This window comes from Morone saxatilis, unplaced genomic scaffold (genome assembly GCF_004916995.1).
Source record: "Morone saxatilis isolate NCDOM2014 unplaced genomic scaffold, NCSU_SB_2.0 Contig9, whole genome shotgun sequence".
Taxonomy (NCBI): domain Eukaryota; kingdom Metazoa; phylum Chordata; class Actinopteri; family Moronidae; genus Morone; species Morone saxatilis.
This window is the reverse complement of record NW_023340268.1, coordinates 9,284,504-9,297,920: the sequence shown is the minus strand read 5'-3', so window position 1 is coordinate 9,297,920 and position 13,417 is coordinate 9,284,504. Positions and strand designations below refer to the sequence as shown.

Below are 13,417 nucleotides of genomic sequence, written 5' to 3'. Positions count from 1 at the left end.
GTTCGAATCCGGGTCACGGCAGCATTTTAATGGGGAGACAGACGCCCACAAACACAGATCCTGTATGAATATAATACATATATATAGTAATACAACAGAGTATCTTTAAAAATACTACCCTAACCACTAGATGTTGATATCACCCCTAGCAACCCTATCATATCTCTTTATATCATTAAAAGATTGACTTTATTGCTTTAGCAATTAGACAACATCATATCAGGCTACTGAGCCTTTTATCATAACTTAAAACATTATACTTTTGCTGCAAAACTCTTAATATCTCCAGGTAATATCTAAGAAATATAATTACTTTATAATAGCCGTTTATCTTCGCTAAATAAGGGTTTTATTCAAATCCAGTTTATGGTCTAAACCCCCATAGTTCATATCTTTAAAAGCCTCGCGATACTACATCCTAAATCCCGTCCAAGAAAACAACCAGGAAGCGAATGGCGGAAATATAGATCCACCTCACGCTTTCAGCTTGTAATTCTCTTTTTGGGGTTGTCCAGACCGGGTTGCTTCCTGAATGGAGAGGCCGACCGAGTAGGACAGCAGATGCCTTCAACTAAAAACGGTGGACGGTTTTGAAGACACGATGTCGTCGCGTCTATCTAGCTGGCGGCTTCGGTAACGTGAACGGACGGATAGCTGAGAGTCCTGTCACTGACAGCCTGCCAGGTTTAACTCAGGTAGTGTTCAACGTCTGAATGGTACTTTTATTATATGCATACATACACATATACAGCATTTACATCTGGCAGCACTGGCGAGTCCAGTTAGGTGAAGACAGCTGATTTAAAGAATTGATCGTGACTAGAAAAATCACAGAGAAGCAGCCATATGGACAAGTTGACAGCAAGTGTGTCAGAGTTTAAGTAAGTTAAAGGGCTTCAGATTGCTTCTAGCTGACCTACAATCAGTCAAATGCTGATGAATTACTACCAGCAGCAAATAGCTGGTGGTTATTTACTGTAATCTCAGGAAAATAGACAAACCTGTTGTCTGACAGCTTTACCAGTAACTGACTGAATGTGGTCACAATAAGTCTGTTTCTTTGAAATAAAAGCTTCATCACCCGCCAGCTAATGTTAAGTCTAGATGTGAGGCCCTGCTGCTCTTCATCTTTCATATCAACTGTCTGTTTAGTTTAACTCACAAAACTGGACGAGCAAGCTCTTCCAAATGTTCTTGACCAGCCGTACCCTTCACTTATTGACAAAGGAGTTGTTGCTTTGACACTCAAAGGAGAGAAGACTTGTTTTCGTAAACGAAAGCATTGCTGTCAAACAAACGAGAAATGCTGCATGGCGAAAGGTATGTGGACCGGTGCCCTTTCCTGTTTGACAGTGCCCCCATGCATGAAGCCAGCTCTCTAAGTAAATGTTTTTTTTGGAGTGGAAGAACATGAGAGAACTGACCTCAAGTCCATCAACAACTTTGGACTGATTTATTGAACACTAACTGCAAGCCAGGCCTTATCGTCCAACATTAGTGCTCAGGCTCTAAGGCTTTTGTGACTGACTTACAGTATCAAATTGATGCCCATGGTTTTTGAATGAGATCTATAACTGTCAAATATAAACAAAATATACAATCAGCATTGATTTGGACTGTTATTAGTCCTCCTCTGGGATAATCAGGACACTGTACACTGACCTTTTTTACCCTATGGCTCCTCATTTGCAGACATATGGCCCGGATCCTCAGCTAGCCAAGGGAGAGAGAGAGAGAGACAAGAGAGACGAGACGAGGAGAGAGACGAGAGAGAGAGAGAGAGACGAGAGAGACGACGTGACACAGACGACGCTAGCAATCGATGTTTCTGAAAACCTCGTTCACCACGCTGATCGTGGGGGTGTTTGTGGTGTACGTGCTCCACACCTGCTGGGTGATGTACGGGATAGTGTACACTAAACCCTGCGACCACCCCAAAGGTGACAACTGTATCACGCCCTTCCTGGCTGGAAACCCGAAATTACAGGTCGGTAATGTGGAGGGGATCGCTGTTCGGTTTGTTTTCTGTTCAACTGTCTGTCTAGTATAATGTACATATGTAATAATGTTTGTAATATCTCTCTGTGTGCATCCAGTTGAGTATCTACACTGCACTGCGGCCCAATGCAGAGGGCGGACATACCCTGATCCACAAAGAGGACGAATTTGATGTCGACGGCAAGTTTGAGAGGTCGGTTGGACTCTCACTTTTGAGTCTCTTTTTAGATTTTACACTTTATCCACATTAATTATAATGAGCCTTGGAAATGAATTGTCTCCTCAGATTTGATTGGACACGTCAGTTTCAAAGCTGTTAACGAGCTGATGGACACTGTACTTTAATGAACCCCAATGCATTAATGCATTATTCAGATGAATGGATATCAATCTAGCTAAGAACTAAAACAGATGTTGAATGTGCTTCCGTTTAGTCATAGTTTAATTATAACAAGGACTTTTTAATGAAGAACTACAGAGGTTTAAAACAATTAGCATTTTGATTGTTTAACACAACACTTATTAAAGGAATTTCCAAGGAAACCAGTGCCAGCCATTTTCTGATCTACAGTATATCCATAGCAAAAACACATTTCTTTCTTTCATCCACTTCCCTCTTTCTCTCCTTTCCCCTCCAGGATAGTGAATGTCTCCCTCCCTAAGAAGACCCGTAACAATGGAACATTATATGCACTAATATTTGTCCATCAAGCCGGCGTCACTCCGTGGCAGGATCAACGACAGGTCCACTTGGTGGCTCAGCTCACCACCTACATGGTTCCTAAACCGCCTGAGATCTCTTTGATATCCGGAGAGGATCAAACAAAGGTACTGAGTTGTTCCAAAGCTCCGGCTGAAAGTGAAAGTTGATGATGTTATCTGAATAAAGATGTGGGTGTGTAAGGGCATGGGGAGACACTTAAGCTACTTTAATGTATTAAACAGCTCACATGGAAAAAAACTGCTTAAAATGCTTTTACTTTGTAATTTGAGATAATTTTTATTATCTATCATCTATCATATTTATTCATTTTTTCTTGTATATGAAGGACTTTGAGAATTTTTTCTGTATGATGTATAAATAGTTTTTTATTATTTGTTATTTTGTTTTTATTTTTAATATTATTATTAATATATGTAACTTCCCAGTTAGCTTAACTGCAAGATGTGTTGTCTTATTAATGTACTGTAGATCCAGAAGAGTTTAGTTATTGATCAGGGGCATTTCATTTGAAAGTAAAGTTTCTGTCTATGTGATTTCCCAGGGTCAGAAAGAAGAAGCCCAGAAGAAGAAACAGGGAGATGGCAACCCCGCGGCAGGGGGTGGAGCTGGAGGTGGACCCACCTCTTCGTCAGTTCACCCAGCTTCCCATTGGCGCTCCCGCCTGACACTGAACATTGTCAGCGACCACTTCATGTTTGACAGAGAATACCTTCCTAGTGATGTCCACAGATACCTCAGAGTGTAAGATAATAGATGCAGAAACACACACAACACTCTGTGTGGGTATGGTTTGGATACTTGTATGTCTATTTGTAGATAATGTGATACCGATCTTTGTCATAAAATTATTAACAAGGCTTTTAATTAGGCTCCAGTGGCATCATGGGATGTTTTGTTTTTCTGTGTTTCAGATTCCAAAATGGTAAGAAAATGGTTTATCTACCTCTGCTGTTTGTTGATGAGCTCAGCAACCGGGTCAAGGACCTTGTGGTAAGCTTTTATAAATATTATATAATACACTGTAATTAACTATCAGCAGATTTTAAAATGCGCTGTTTTTCTGTTATTCATTTTCTTACTGAACTTGTTTAGAGGAAAATGCAGACACACCACAGCCAATAATTAATTGAAAAAAAAATAAATAAAAAGCTGTGAATTACAAACAAAAAACAAAAAGTAAGGTAGAAGATAATAGTTTACAGATGTTTGGAGGTCATTACACATCCAAAAATAATGATTTTAAAATAATGTTGCTCTGTCATCCATTTCACATATAGGCTTCAAAGAGTTTGAGAACAGAACATCAATATGTAAGAAGCTGATTGTGTGAAATAATCTGTGTGTGTGTGTTTGTAGGAGATCAACAGTACCTCCATGGAGCTCCCTCTGACCATCTCCTACGATTCTATCTCTCTGGGAAGGCTAAGATTCTGGATCCACATGCAAGACGCTGTTTTCTCTCTGCAGCAGTTTGGTATGTTAAACACACACACACACAATGTCTACAAGCGTCAATCTAATACCATGTATATTTCTTTGTATGTGATGCAGGTTTCACAGAAAAGGATGCTGATGAGATTAAAGGAATCTTTGTGGATACTAACCTGTACTTCCTGGCTCTCACCTTCTTTGTGGCTGCCTTCCATGTAAGTCGTGATTATGAATCTATAGTGCACCTGTGTGAAACACAACTTTTCAATCAGCAATCAGTCCTTATCCATCCATAAAAGATACCACGTCTGTGTTGCTATTTGCAAGTATTGATCAAAGAGGCCAAGGTACAATGAAATTTTAGTATTTCTGAGATTGGGTAAAAAAATCTATCGTTTTTTGGGTGAAGAAAGAATGCATCACAAAAGCTGTACTATAATGACTATAAACTATAAAAAAAATCTGTCTAGTCTACATGCTTACTGCAGGGTGTCTTACGGTTCATGGGCACAAAAAACATGCACATAAGTATGAAATGAATGAAGCAAACTTTCTCAAAAGGGCATCTCAGAAAATTGCAAAAAGTTCAGATGAATCAGGGCTTGGGTTTTCTTGAGGTTGAACTTTCCAACAAGCACATAAATTCAGCATGACCAGGCTAAACGATGGGTTCCTATAATCCATAAATTCTAGGACCACCAAATACCGATATAATCTTCAAAACAATCAGTCTACGTACTGCATGCTTTAGCTAATGTGTTTGTAGAAAAAACAAACTTATACCCACTCACCACTTTTATTTTTAACATAATTATAAAGAAAATAATCTAAGTGTTAACACCTCAGAAATAAAGGAAAGAGTAAGGAGCTCTGAGGTGTGCTGATTACGAACTGTTAACAATGAACTGTAGCTAGACAAAAATATTATGTCCTGTCTCTTGCTTTTTTAGCTGCTCTTTGACTTCCTGGCGTTCAAGAACGACATCAGCTTCTGGAAACAGAAGAAAAGCATGGTGGGAATGTCCAGCAAAGCAGGTTGGTAACTTTGTTCTCACCGACCTGCTAAAACGCCATTCGAACAGTGAAAAAAACAATATTGGACAGGAAACAAATGCACAACAGAGGACAAAGTCTGGAGATTTAGCTGCACATTATACATTTGTTGTGACTGATTTTAACAGAGCGTTAGAGTACAGTATGTAAAGTAACTCTAACTAGTCCCTTAGAAGACCACAGGTCCACAGACATCAGCTGTATAATGAGTATAATCTCACTCTGTGAGTTTGGACTGCTGGGTAGCCAGATGTTGAATTCTGCTTCCTGTTGCTCAGCAACAGAAATGGCGACAGAGTAAGGGATGCTCTTGTGTGCTGGCTGTCATCTAATGGCAAGAAGTAGCCATCTGCAAAATGCTGTTGAGCAATATGTCGCCCACAGAAGTATAAGCAAAAAGTGTGATTCTGAATGGTTTTCTAATTGTTTGGCTAGACCTTTCTCCTGCACTGGAACTATGTATATCCACAAGTCTGGCACTATGAGACAACTTATGAATTTTTACACTAGATAATACAATAACATTCGAGTGGACAGAAAATTAGTATAACCCTGAAAATGCAATCATGGAAAATACATCACCAGCTGTCACAGAATAACATTTTATGTATTTGTGTTTTTTGTTTTCCAGTGCTCTGGCGATGTTTCAGCACCATTGTGATTTTCCTCTATTTGTTTGACGAGCAGACCAGCCTGCTTGTCCTCATTCCTGCTGGAATCGGCTCGATCATTGAAGTAAGTCCGCACAGACTGGACACACAGACGCATTTAAAATACATGTAAATACACACCTGTATACATTCATAAGACGTGTACATGAATTACACTACATTACAGAAAACAGAAGCATATGTGATGTCTTTGAAAATCTTGCTTAAAATTTATGTATTAAATTAAATATTTAATAGATTCAACTCATACATTACATAAAATCATGTATTGTTACATTGAAATCTTTGATATAATTGTATTTTTTGTGGCTGTCATAAATAATAGAATAATAAAAATATTATTAGTATTAGTATTTTGCTCTCAGGTTTCAGCTCAACACTTCCCTGTGTGCTGAGACGATGTCCCACCAGTGACAGTGTCTGACACCTGAAAATGATTTGTCAAATATAGCAACATACTGTTAGCTCCAAGCCTCAAATTAATGGCAGTGACACACCCCTCTCCTTCCTCTCGAGCTTAGTATCGTTCTCATGATGTGTAGTGGAATTTATAGGAAATAAGTCTATGATTCTTGTTGATTAATGCATGATATTCTGCTTTTAAAATGTTTTTACTGCAGGTATGGAAAGTGAAGAAGGCCCTCAAGATTCAGGTTTTCTGGAAAGGAGGCAAACCAACATTCCTGGTAGGGGTGTGTGTGTGTGTGTGTAACTGGTTTATCTTTTGTCGTCTGTCATTTATTTTTACAGCTCAGTACAAATCAGATATTGCGTATCTAGGATTCTCTACACTATTTATCAGTGGTAAATGGATTGATATGTGGGCTGTCAGTACTACTCTCTCTAACTGCTGTAGACGGCATACTTTGAGTAGATTTTATTCATTCCCCCTGCCTGCTGCTCTAATAGAGCTCTCTTCTAAATTACTATGGGTTCAAACTGAAAGCACAGAGCACGTACTGGAGCTAGATAGTACTAGATAACATGATTGGCATTGTTTTAAATTTAATTGGTGTGTGTGTGTGTTTTTCTTTTCTTTGGAACAGTTTGGGCAATTAGATGAATCAGAGAGGAGAACAGAAGAGTACGATACACTGGTAAGGCACTATGGACTCACACATGCATAGATAATAAACCACACTTTCAACATAAGCATGAGTGAAACATCAATTTGTGCAAACAGGTAATCATTATTACATTATTATTGGAGATTTTCACTCAAGCTAAAAACTAAATACTGTATTATTTAAAGGACCTGTTCAGCCAAAACACACATAACAACAATCTTTAGAGATATTATTTTATAAATAATCATAACATTTTTCATGTGTGAATTAGAATCGGGTAAATCTTTTTTGTTACTGGACAGTAGAGCTTATGTTGTCATTGGATGTAACCAAATTCTGTGCATTGTGTTTCTCTGTAGGCCATGAAGTACCTCTCATTCCTCCTTTACCCATTGTGTATCGGAGGGGCTGTGTACGCTCTAATATTCCTGCGATATAAGAGGTAGGGGTCTCTATGTGTGTGTGCATACATAACATGCAACATTTTTATTACAGGATTTCCTTATCACGTGATGTCATCGGTTACATGATTATCTCCCTTTGTTTCTTTGTCCCTGTTTTAGTTGGTACTCGTGGTTGATCAACAGTTTGGTTAATGGTAAGCTTTTTTTTTTTTAAATGCTATATATAAAACGTACTTTGCCATTTCATTATTAACTATATTAAAATTGCTAATTGATCACCTCCTTTTGCCATTGATATCCATTATTTGATCGAAAAAGAAAAGGCTTTTCAACATGTTCTTTACCATTTTAGGTGTATATGCCTTTGGCTTCCTCTTCATGCTTCCTCAACTGTTTGTCAACTATAAGGTCAGTTCATCATGGTCAATGTGGGTGTGTGAGCCTGGTCTTACTTTTTCTAAAATGTAAAATGTGATAATGGATAAAATACATTTACCATATCAGAATTAATTTCTCTAAGGGAAGAAAATCTCCATAGAGCTACTGGAGGTCAAAAACTCCACAGGGAACCTGTAACTGTTCCAGATCTTCTAGAAGTGTGCTCACTAAAACATGAAATTGTACAGATATTGCCTAAAAGTGGTCAAGCATAAATTGTATTTAATTTCATTTACTGAAGTTGTCTTTCAAAAATTGCATTGACTTATTATGTTTAATTCAACAGCTGAAATCTGTGGCCCACCTGCCCTGGAAAGCCTTTATGTACAAGGTGAGAACACAACTCCAGCTACTGAATTATATGATATAACTGCTGTTATTTGTTGTATATGTTAAATAAATGATTTAATTGAAGTCACTGACACTGAAAATGTTTTAGTGATAAATAATTAAAAAATGATTAATTGATTGATTGTTTGTTACCAGGCATTCAATACCTTTATCGACGATGTGTTTGCCTTCATCATCACGATGCCAACGTCCCACAGACTGGCCTGTTTCAGAGATGATGTGGTGTTTCTCATTTACCTTTACCAGAGATGGTACACACACACACACACACACACACATTACTAAGTCACCAACAAAATATACCCAACAGTTTCCTAACCTGAAACTCTCTCTCCCCTTCCACAGGCTCTACCCAGTGGACAAAACAAGAGTAAATGAATATGGAGTTTCTTATGACGAAGAACCCAAAGGAAAGTCCCACAAGGACTAGAGAGGAAGGACGGGTTATTGGCTTCCATGATCTTGTATCTGCGGGTTTAGTCTGCGGTCCACTGGTATCCACTAATCTCATTTGGTATCAGCTGAGCTGGTTTAATGGTCCAGAGGCACCTGGAAAAATATTTTTCTGTTTCTGGTCAGTTAGTTGTAAATGGACCAGGCGCATCAACATCCTTGTGGTTTTTGACTTTTCCATCCCGTCCCATAGTGTAAAGTGTTAAAAGGTCAACATCTGCTAATCTGCCTTTTGCAGTCCGGAGAGGTTTTTTGTTTTGTTTTGTGGTATGTGACGGGAAAGGTTAGGCCAGTCAGATAAAACTCTTCCGTTTAAAACTGACGACCTGGAGCAAATGTGTTTCCGATTGGTGTGAATGGCCGGCACCCTGCTCCAGACTATGACTGTCTACCACAGGTACAGGCACTGCTCAGCTCTTGTATGAAAGAGTACACTGATGATGACTATAGTCATTCTTCTATAGCACATATTGGTGTTAACTTCAAGCCTTCTCAGCTATAAAATCCGCTCTTCCTTTTTTTTTTTTTTTTTCAATTTACGAAACCAGTCACATTCCATGTCTATTGGAACATCTCCGTCCTTTTCTTATCATTGAAGGGTTTTTTAACCTTTTTTACCTACCTGGTTTTCAGCTTTGGGTGTCTGCAAATACTGACTTGGTTGTGCTAAGCTGCAAGAGAAAATTATGATTTATTACATTGGGTTAGACTCCCATTTTTAGCTGAAGAACCACTGTAAATATTGCAATGTCCAAAATGGATTGTTCTGATTTGAAACATTTTGATGTTTACAAATTCCAATTAACTGACATAACAGTACATTTTGAGAACATGCTGGTTTAGACTGCTTTGAGGAACCCATATCTAAATATATATTTTTTCCATATTATTATTCCATAAGCGCCAAGCCTGATACATCAGAGCTTTACAAAAAATCTGAGTTTTCAAGTCATAGTTATAGCTTGGATTTTGAAATGAATTTACAAGTTGGAAACAAGTGGACATAATTACGGTAATTCTGCTATAACATGAAAGCTGCATTAGGCAAAGGTGGGCAGTACTGAGACGTGGACAAAAGGTGGATGTATTGTTAGTTCATTTAAATATTACTGATGCAAAATGCAAGTGCTTTTCTAGACATTCTATGAAATTATGTTAATAGTGTTCAAATGTTGCTCACTGAAAATGCTGTTGACAATTTGCCTCTTAAAAGGTATCATTGTGTAGACAAAGTTTTTATCCCAAATTCTAATGCTGACAAAGCTAATACATGTTAACCCTGAGACAAATTCCAAAATGACGGAGCCTGTTTTAAAGTGAGAACATATATATATATATATATAGGCCCCTTAAAAGCTAACAAAAAATGTGTCCGAAATTTCAAATCTGCATGTAACTTCCCCCTATGCACATATAGCTGTAATAGAAGCACAGTAGAGGATTCCAACTTGTTGTGATGAAGAGGATAGATTACCTGAACGTTCCAGAATTTTGAGCTGAAGTAGAAGCAGGTAGATCATTCTTATTTGTTGCCATGGAGATGGGGATAAACTGCCTGAACATTCTAGAATATTAAGCTTGAAGGTTCCAGAATTTGTAGAGTTGAACTGTCTCCTGCTCTGTCCACATGCTAAACGATTACTTTTATAACACTGTAACACAGAAGGGTGCCACTGAAAGCCATACTGTCCTTTCCATCCACTCTAGTTTTGTAGTTTTACCTGCTCAAGTATTTTTTTAAATATCAGGGCCAAGAAGATATGTTAGTGCCAAATGTGAGAATGATTCCTAAAACTGTTTCTGAGCTTTGTGTGTTCAAGATAAAGGATCCATCTGATGTTTCTAAGTAGACACTGACATTGTGGGTGAAACAGTAAATGGTAAGACTTGAGGAAAGTATTACTACATCTAGACTTTCAGTCACATTTTGTTTTTTCCATAGTTCTGATGTTATGTTGTTTTTTGTTTGTTTGTTTAAATAGAAAGACTACTTGGGATCACTACTCCATTTTCAAATATCAAGACATATTAGGTCTGTGTACAGCACAGGCTTTCTGTTCCTGTGTAAATGCAACCAGGAGATTTGCCAGAATATTTGCCTTGAAATGGTTTTACTTATTGTAATCTTTGTGTTTTTGATTGAGATGAAATAAAATTGACTGACTGAACATATTATTTGCAGTGGATTTAAAACCTTCGGACATTTTTCTGTACATATTGTGTATATATTCCTCAGAGTTTAAGTGATAGTAGCATGCATATAGACATACACAGTGTCAAATTTCTAAACATACTGTACCTCATTCTAGAGCTTTGATCAAGTGCATCAAATTATGTGCATATTCAGATATTCTTCGGTACGTACTAACTAGTATTCAACTTAAAACTCATTGTGAATGATGTAAACTTGCATATAAATAAAAGATATAGAAAATATTTAAAGACAATAATGTAAAGATGACTACAAAATGCAGGGTTTGCATGAATAGGCTTTTGTTTTGTGCAATTGTATTCAATTAAGCAGGATAATCTATTCATGTTCAAACTTATTGAAAGAGAAACTAGTAGGAGCTTTGCACATTGTCAAGCGACCCTACTTCAAATCCGTTGACGTCTGTCGTCACTTTGTGTGCGTATCGACGTCAGAGTCACGCAGCCCTCACGTAGAGTATATCTTGCAAGCTCCCGCCCTCCCCCTTCCCTTTTCCGCTGTAGTAAGTAAACGTGCCTAAGGTGCTCGGTTCTTCACCCGAAGCTAAGGCCCTCAATCCGGCGACTAGCACCGTCAAATTTAGGCATCCAACGCTACAAATATAAAATCTAACATCTACAATGGCCTCCGTGTCCGAGCTCGCCTGCATTTACTCTGCTCTCATCCTCCACGACGATGAAGTCACCGTCACCGTAAGTGCACCGGCTCATACGGCACCGCTCAGCCGGTACCTCTCAGCTGGACCCTCGGCAGTATAGTGCGGCTGATAAAAGCCTTAAATAATAAAGCTGCGGTTAGTAGGGGCTCTTATCGACCAACTGGGGTGATAATATGTCTTGTTAAAATACGTTCAGGCAGAAATAAGTGTCCAATCTTATGGTTAAAAATGGCGGCATGCTTGTCGCTAGCTAACGTTAAGGCCTCGTTTCTGTATCAGGACAACAAGAAGAGTTTTATCTGCAGCATGTGGCTGTAGTTGTTGAACAACATGACTTTTAAACATCTGAACTTCTCAGTTGAAGTTCTGGAGAAGTCAGTCCCTCAGTGACAGGCGGTGGCTAATGCTAAGCTAGTCTCCACTAACAGCCCGCCATGCGTTTTACTGAGAGGAGGTATCGGAGAGAAAAGCGGGGTAGTTATCGGTTAATTACCACCTTGTAGTGTACGGCTGCTTGGTTTCATTCATAAAGATGCTCCAGGTAGCTGTCTGACAGCTGTGACACACGTGGATGCTGCACAGCCTCAATATGAGCTAAAGAATACACATGCTTTAGTTTTTAAGGTTTCTAAATGTTGTTTATACTTTCCATGGCTAAAACTTTGTATTTGTTACTAACATGTTGTTGGTGCGAACGTCTTGATTGAAAGTAGTCACGATAAAGCAAAAACAATACGATTTCTGAAGGATTCCAGTCACTATTTATTATTAGTGAGTGTTTTTTTAGGTTTTACAGGATGTGTATAAAAAGATGTGCAAACCTGTAAACATCAGGATATAAGTGTGAGATAATGTAATAAGCGTAGTATGATAGTAATAAACACCCAAAGTAATTTTATTTGTTTATGATTTAAATGATTGATTAGGCCTCCCTCTCCTTAAACAAGCACGAATCCCATATGAGATAATGTGGAATTACAAAGCTGTGAAACTTTAACAAGACTTTGCTGCTAACTTGTGATAGTTTTATTTTGTGCACTGATAATTTGCTTCACGTCGATACAAGTTATTTAAGGATGAATGACGTGAACAATGTGTAACAATTCCAATGTTTTTGTGTCTGTAGGAGGATAAGCTGAATGCTCTGATCAAGGCTGCCGGCGTCACCGTGGAGCCCTTCTGGCCAAGTCTGTTTGCCAAGGTGAGAGAGCGACACACACGACTTAAAGTTAAATTTCCCTGGGGATAAATAAAGTATCTATCTTCTGTGGTGCCATGACAACGTGGAGACGGTCTTGCTAAGATGTGGGGTTTGAACCATCAGGAAGGAGTGGCGTCTGTTTCCTAAGCTGTCCAGTGCCATCCACAGCAGCTCTGAAATGAGAGTACCTCGGACTCTGTAGCTTCCTTTTGTAGTCGCATACAGCTACAGTTATGTTGGTCTTCATGTCTGAGATAATTAGTGTGAAGTAAACAAACACAAGAGTTAGATTTCACAATGAAAATGTTGAAAAAACATTCTGAACCAAGAGTTTGCAATGGGTTTGTGTAGAGGTTGTGACTTATTTAAGGTTTCTATGTATTTCAGGTGTGTACAAGGGTGTGTTCAAGTTGTCAACACAAACCATAATAGAAGCGCTTCCTCTGCATGAGATCAATAGTGTTATATCTTTAGTGATGTAAGTACAGGTCCTGGACATGTGAATAAAGTGATGTTGACCTGTGAATGTTATTTTCGTAGGCTCTTACCAGCGTTGACATCGGCAGCCTGATCTGCAACGTTGGCGCCGGAGGTGGAGCACCAGCTGGAGCCCCTGCCGCTGCCGCCGCCGCTGCTGGAGACGCCCCAGGTAACAGGACAGATTGGCATTATAAGTCAAATGCTAGACACTTTTTAAATGGTGTTTGTGCTACTGCAACACTAAACTAGGATATACTTAACCCTTTAGGCGCCAGG

General features: G+C 38.7%; 2 protein-coding genes across 2 annotated transcripts in view; both read left to right on the top strand.

Annotated features, from left to right (window-relative positions):
- The first annotated feature begins 1,755 nt into the window (after positions 1-1,755).
- On the top strand, positions 1,756-10,758 carry clptm1l (CLPTM1 like). The gene is made up of 17 exons (XM_035681715.1): positions 1,756-1,987; positions 2,097-2,191; positions 2,637-2,826; positions 3,264-3,463; positions 3,634-3,712; positions 4,079-4,196; positions 4,274-4,368; positions 5,104-5,188; positions 5,838-5,941; positions 6,498-6,563; positions 6,924-6,974; positions 7,304-7,386; positions 7,508-7,542; positions 7,701-7,756; positions 8,073-8,117; positions 8,273-8,388; positions 8,483-10,758. The coding sequence occupies exons 1-17, from the start codon at positions 1,823-1,825 to the stop codon at positions 8,565-8,567; spliced, it is 1,668 nt and encodes a 555-aa protein (XP_035537608.1). The 5' UTR covers positions 1,756-1,822; the 3' UTR covers positions 8,568-10,758.
- Positions 10,759-11,245: 487 nt separating this feature from the next.
- Positions 11,246-13,417, top strand: part of rplp1 (ribosomal protein, large, P1) — a 2,743-nt gene continuing 571 nt past the window's right edge. Inside the window, exons 1-3 of the mRNA XM_035681735.1 lie at positions 11,246-11,494; positions 12,587-12,661; positions 13,202-13,310. Coding sequence (XP_035537628.1) covers positions 11,423-11,494; positions 12,587-12,661; positions 13,202-13,310 — 256 coding nt within the window. The 5' untranslated portion in view covers positions 11,246-11,422. The remainder of the gene's footprint in view (positions 11,495-12,586; positions 12,662-13,201; positions 13,311-13,417) is intronic.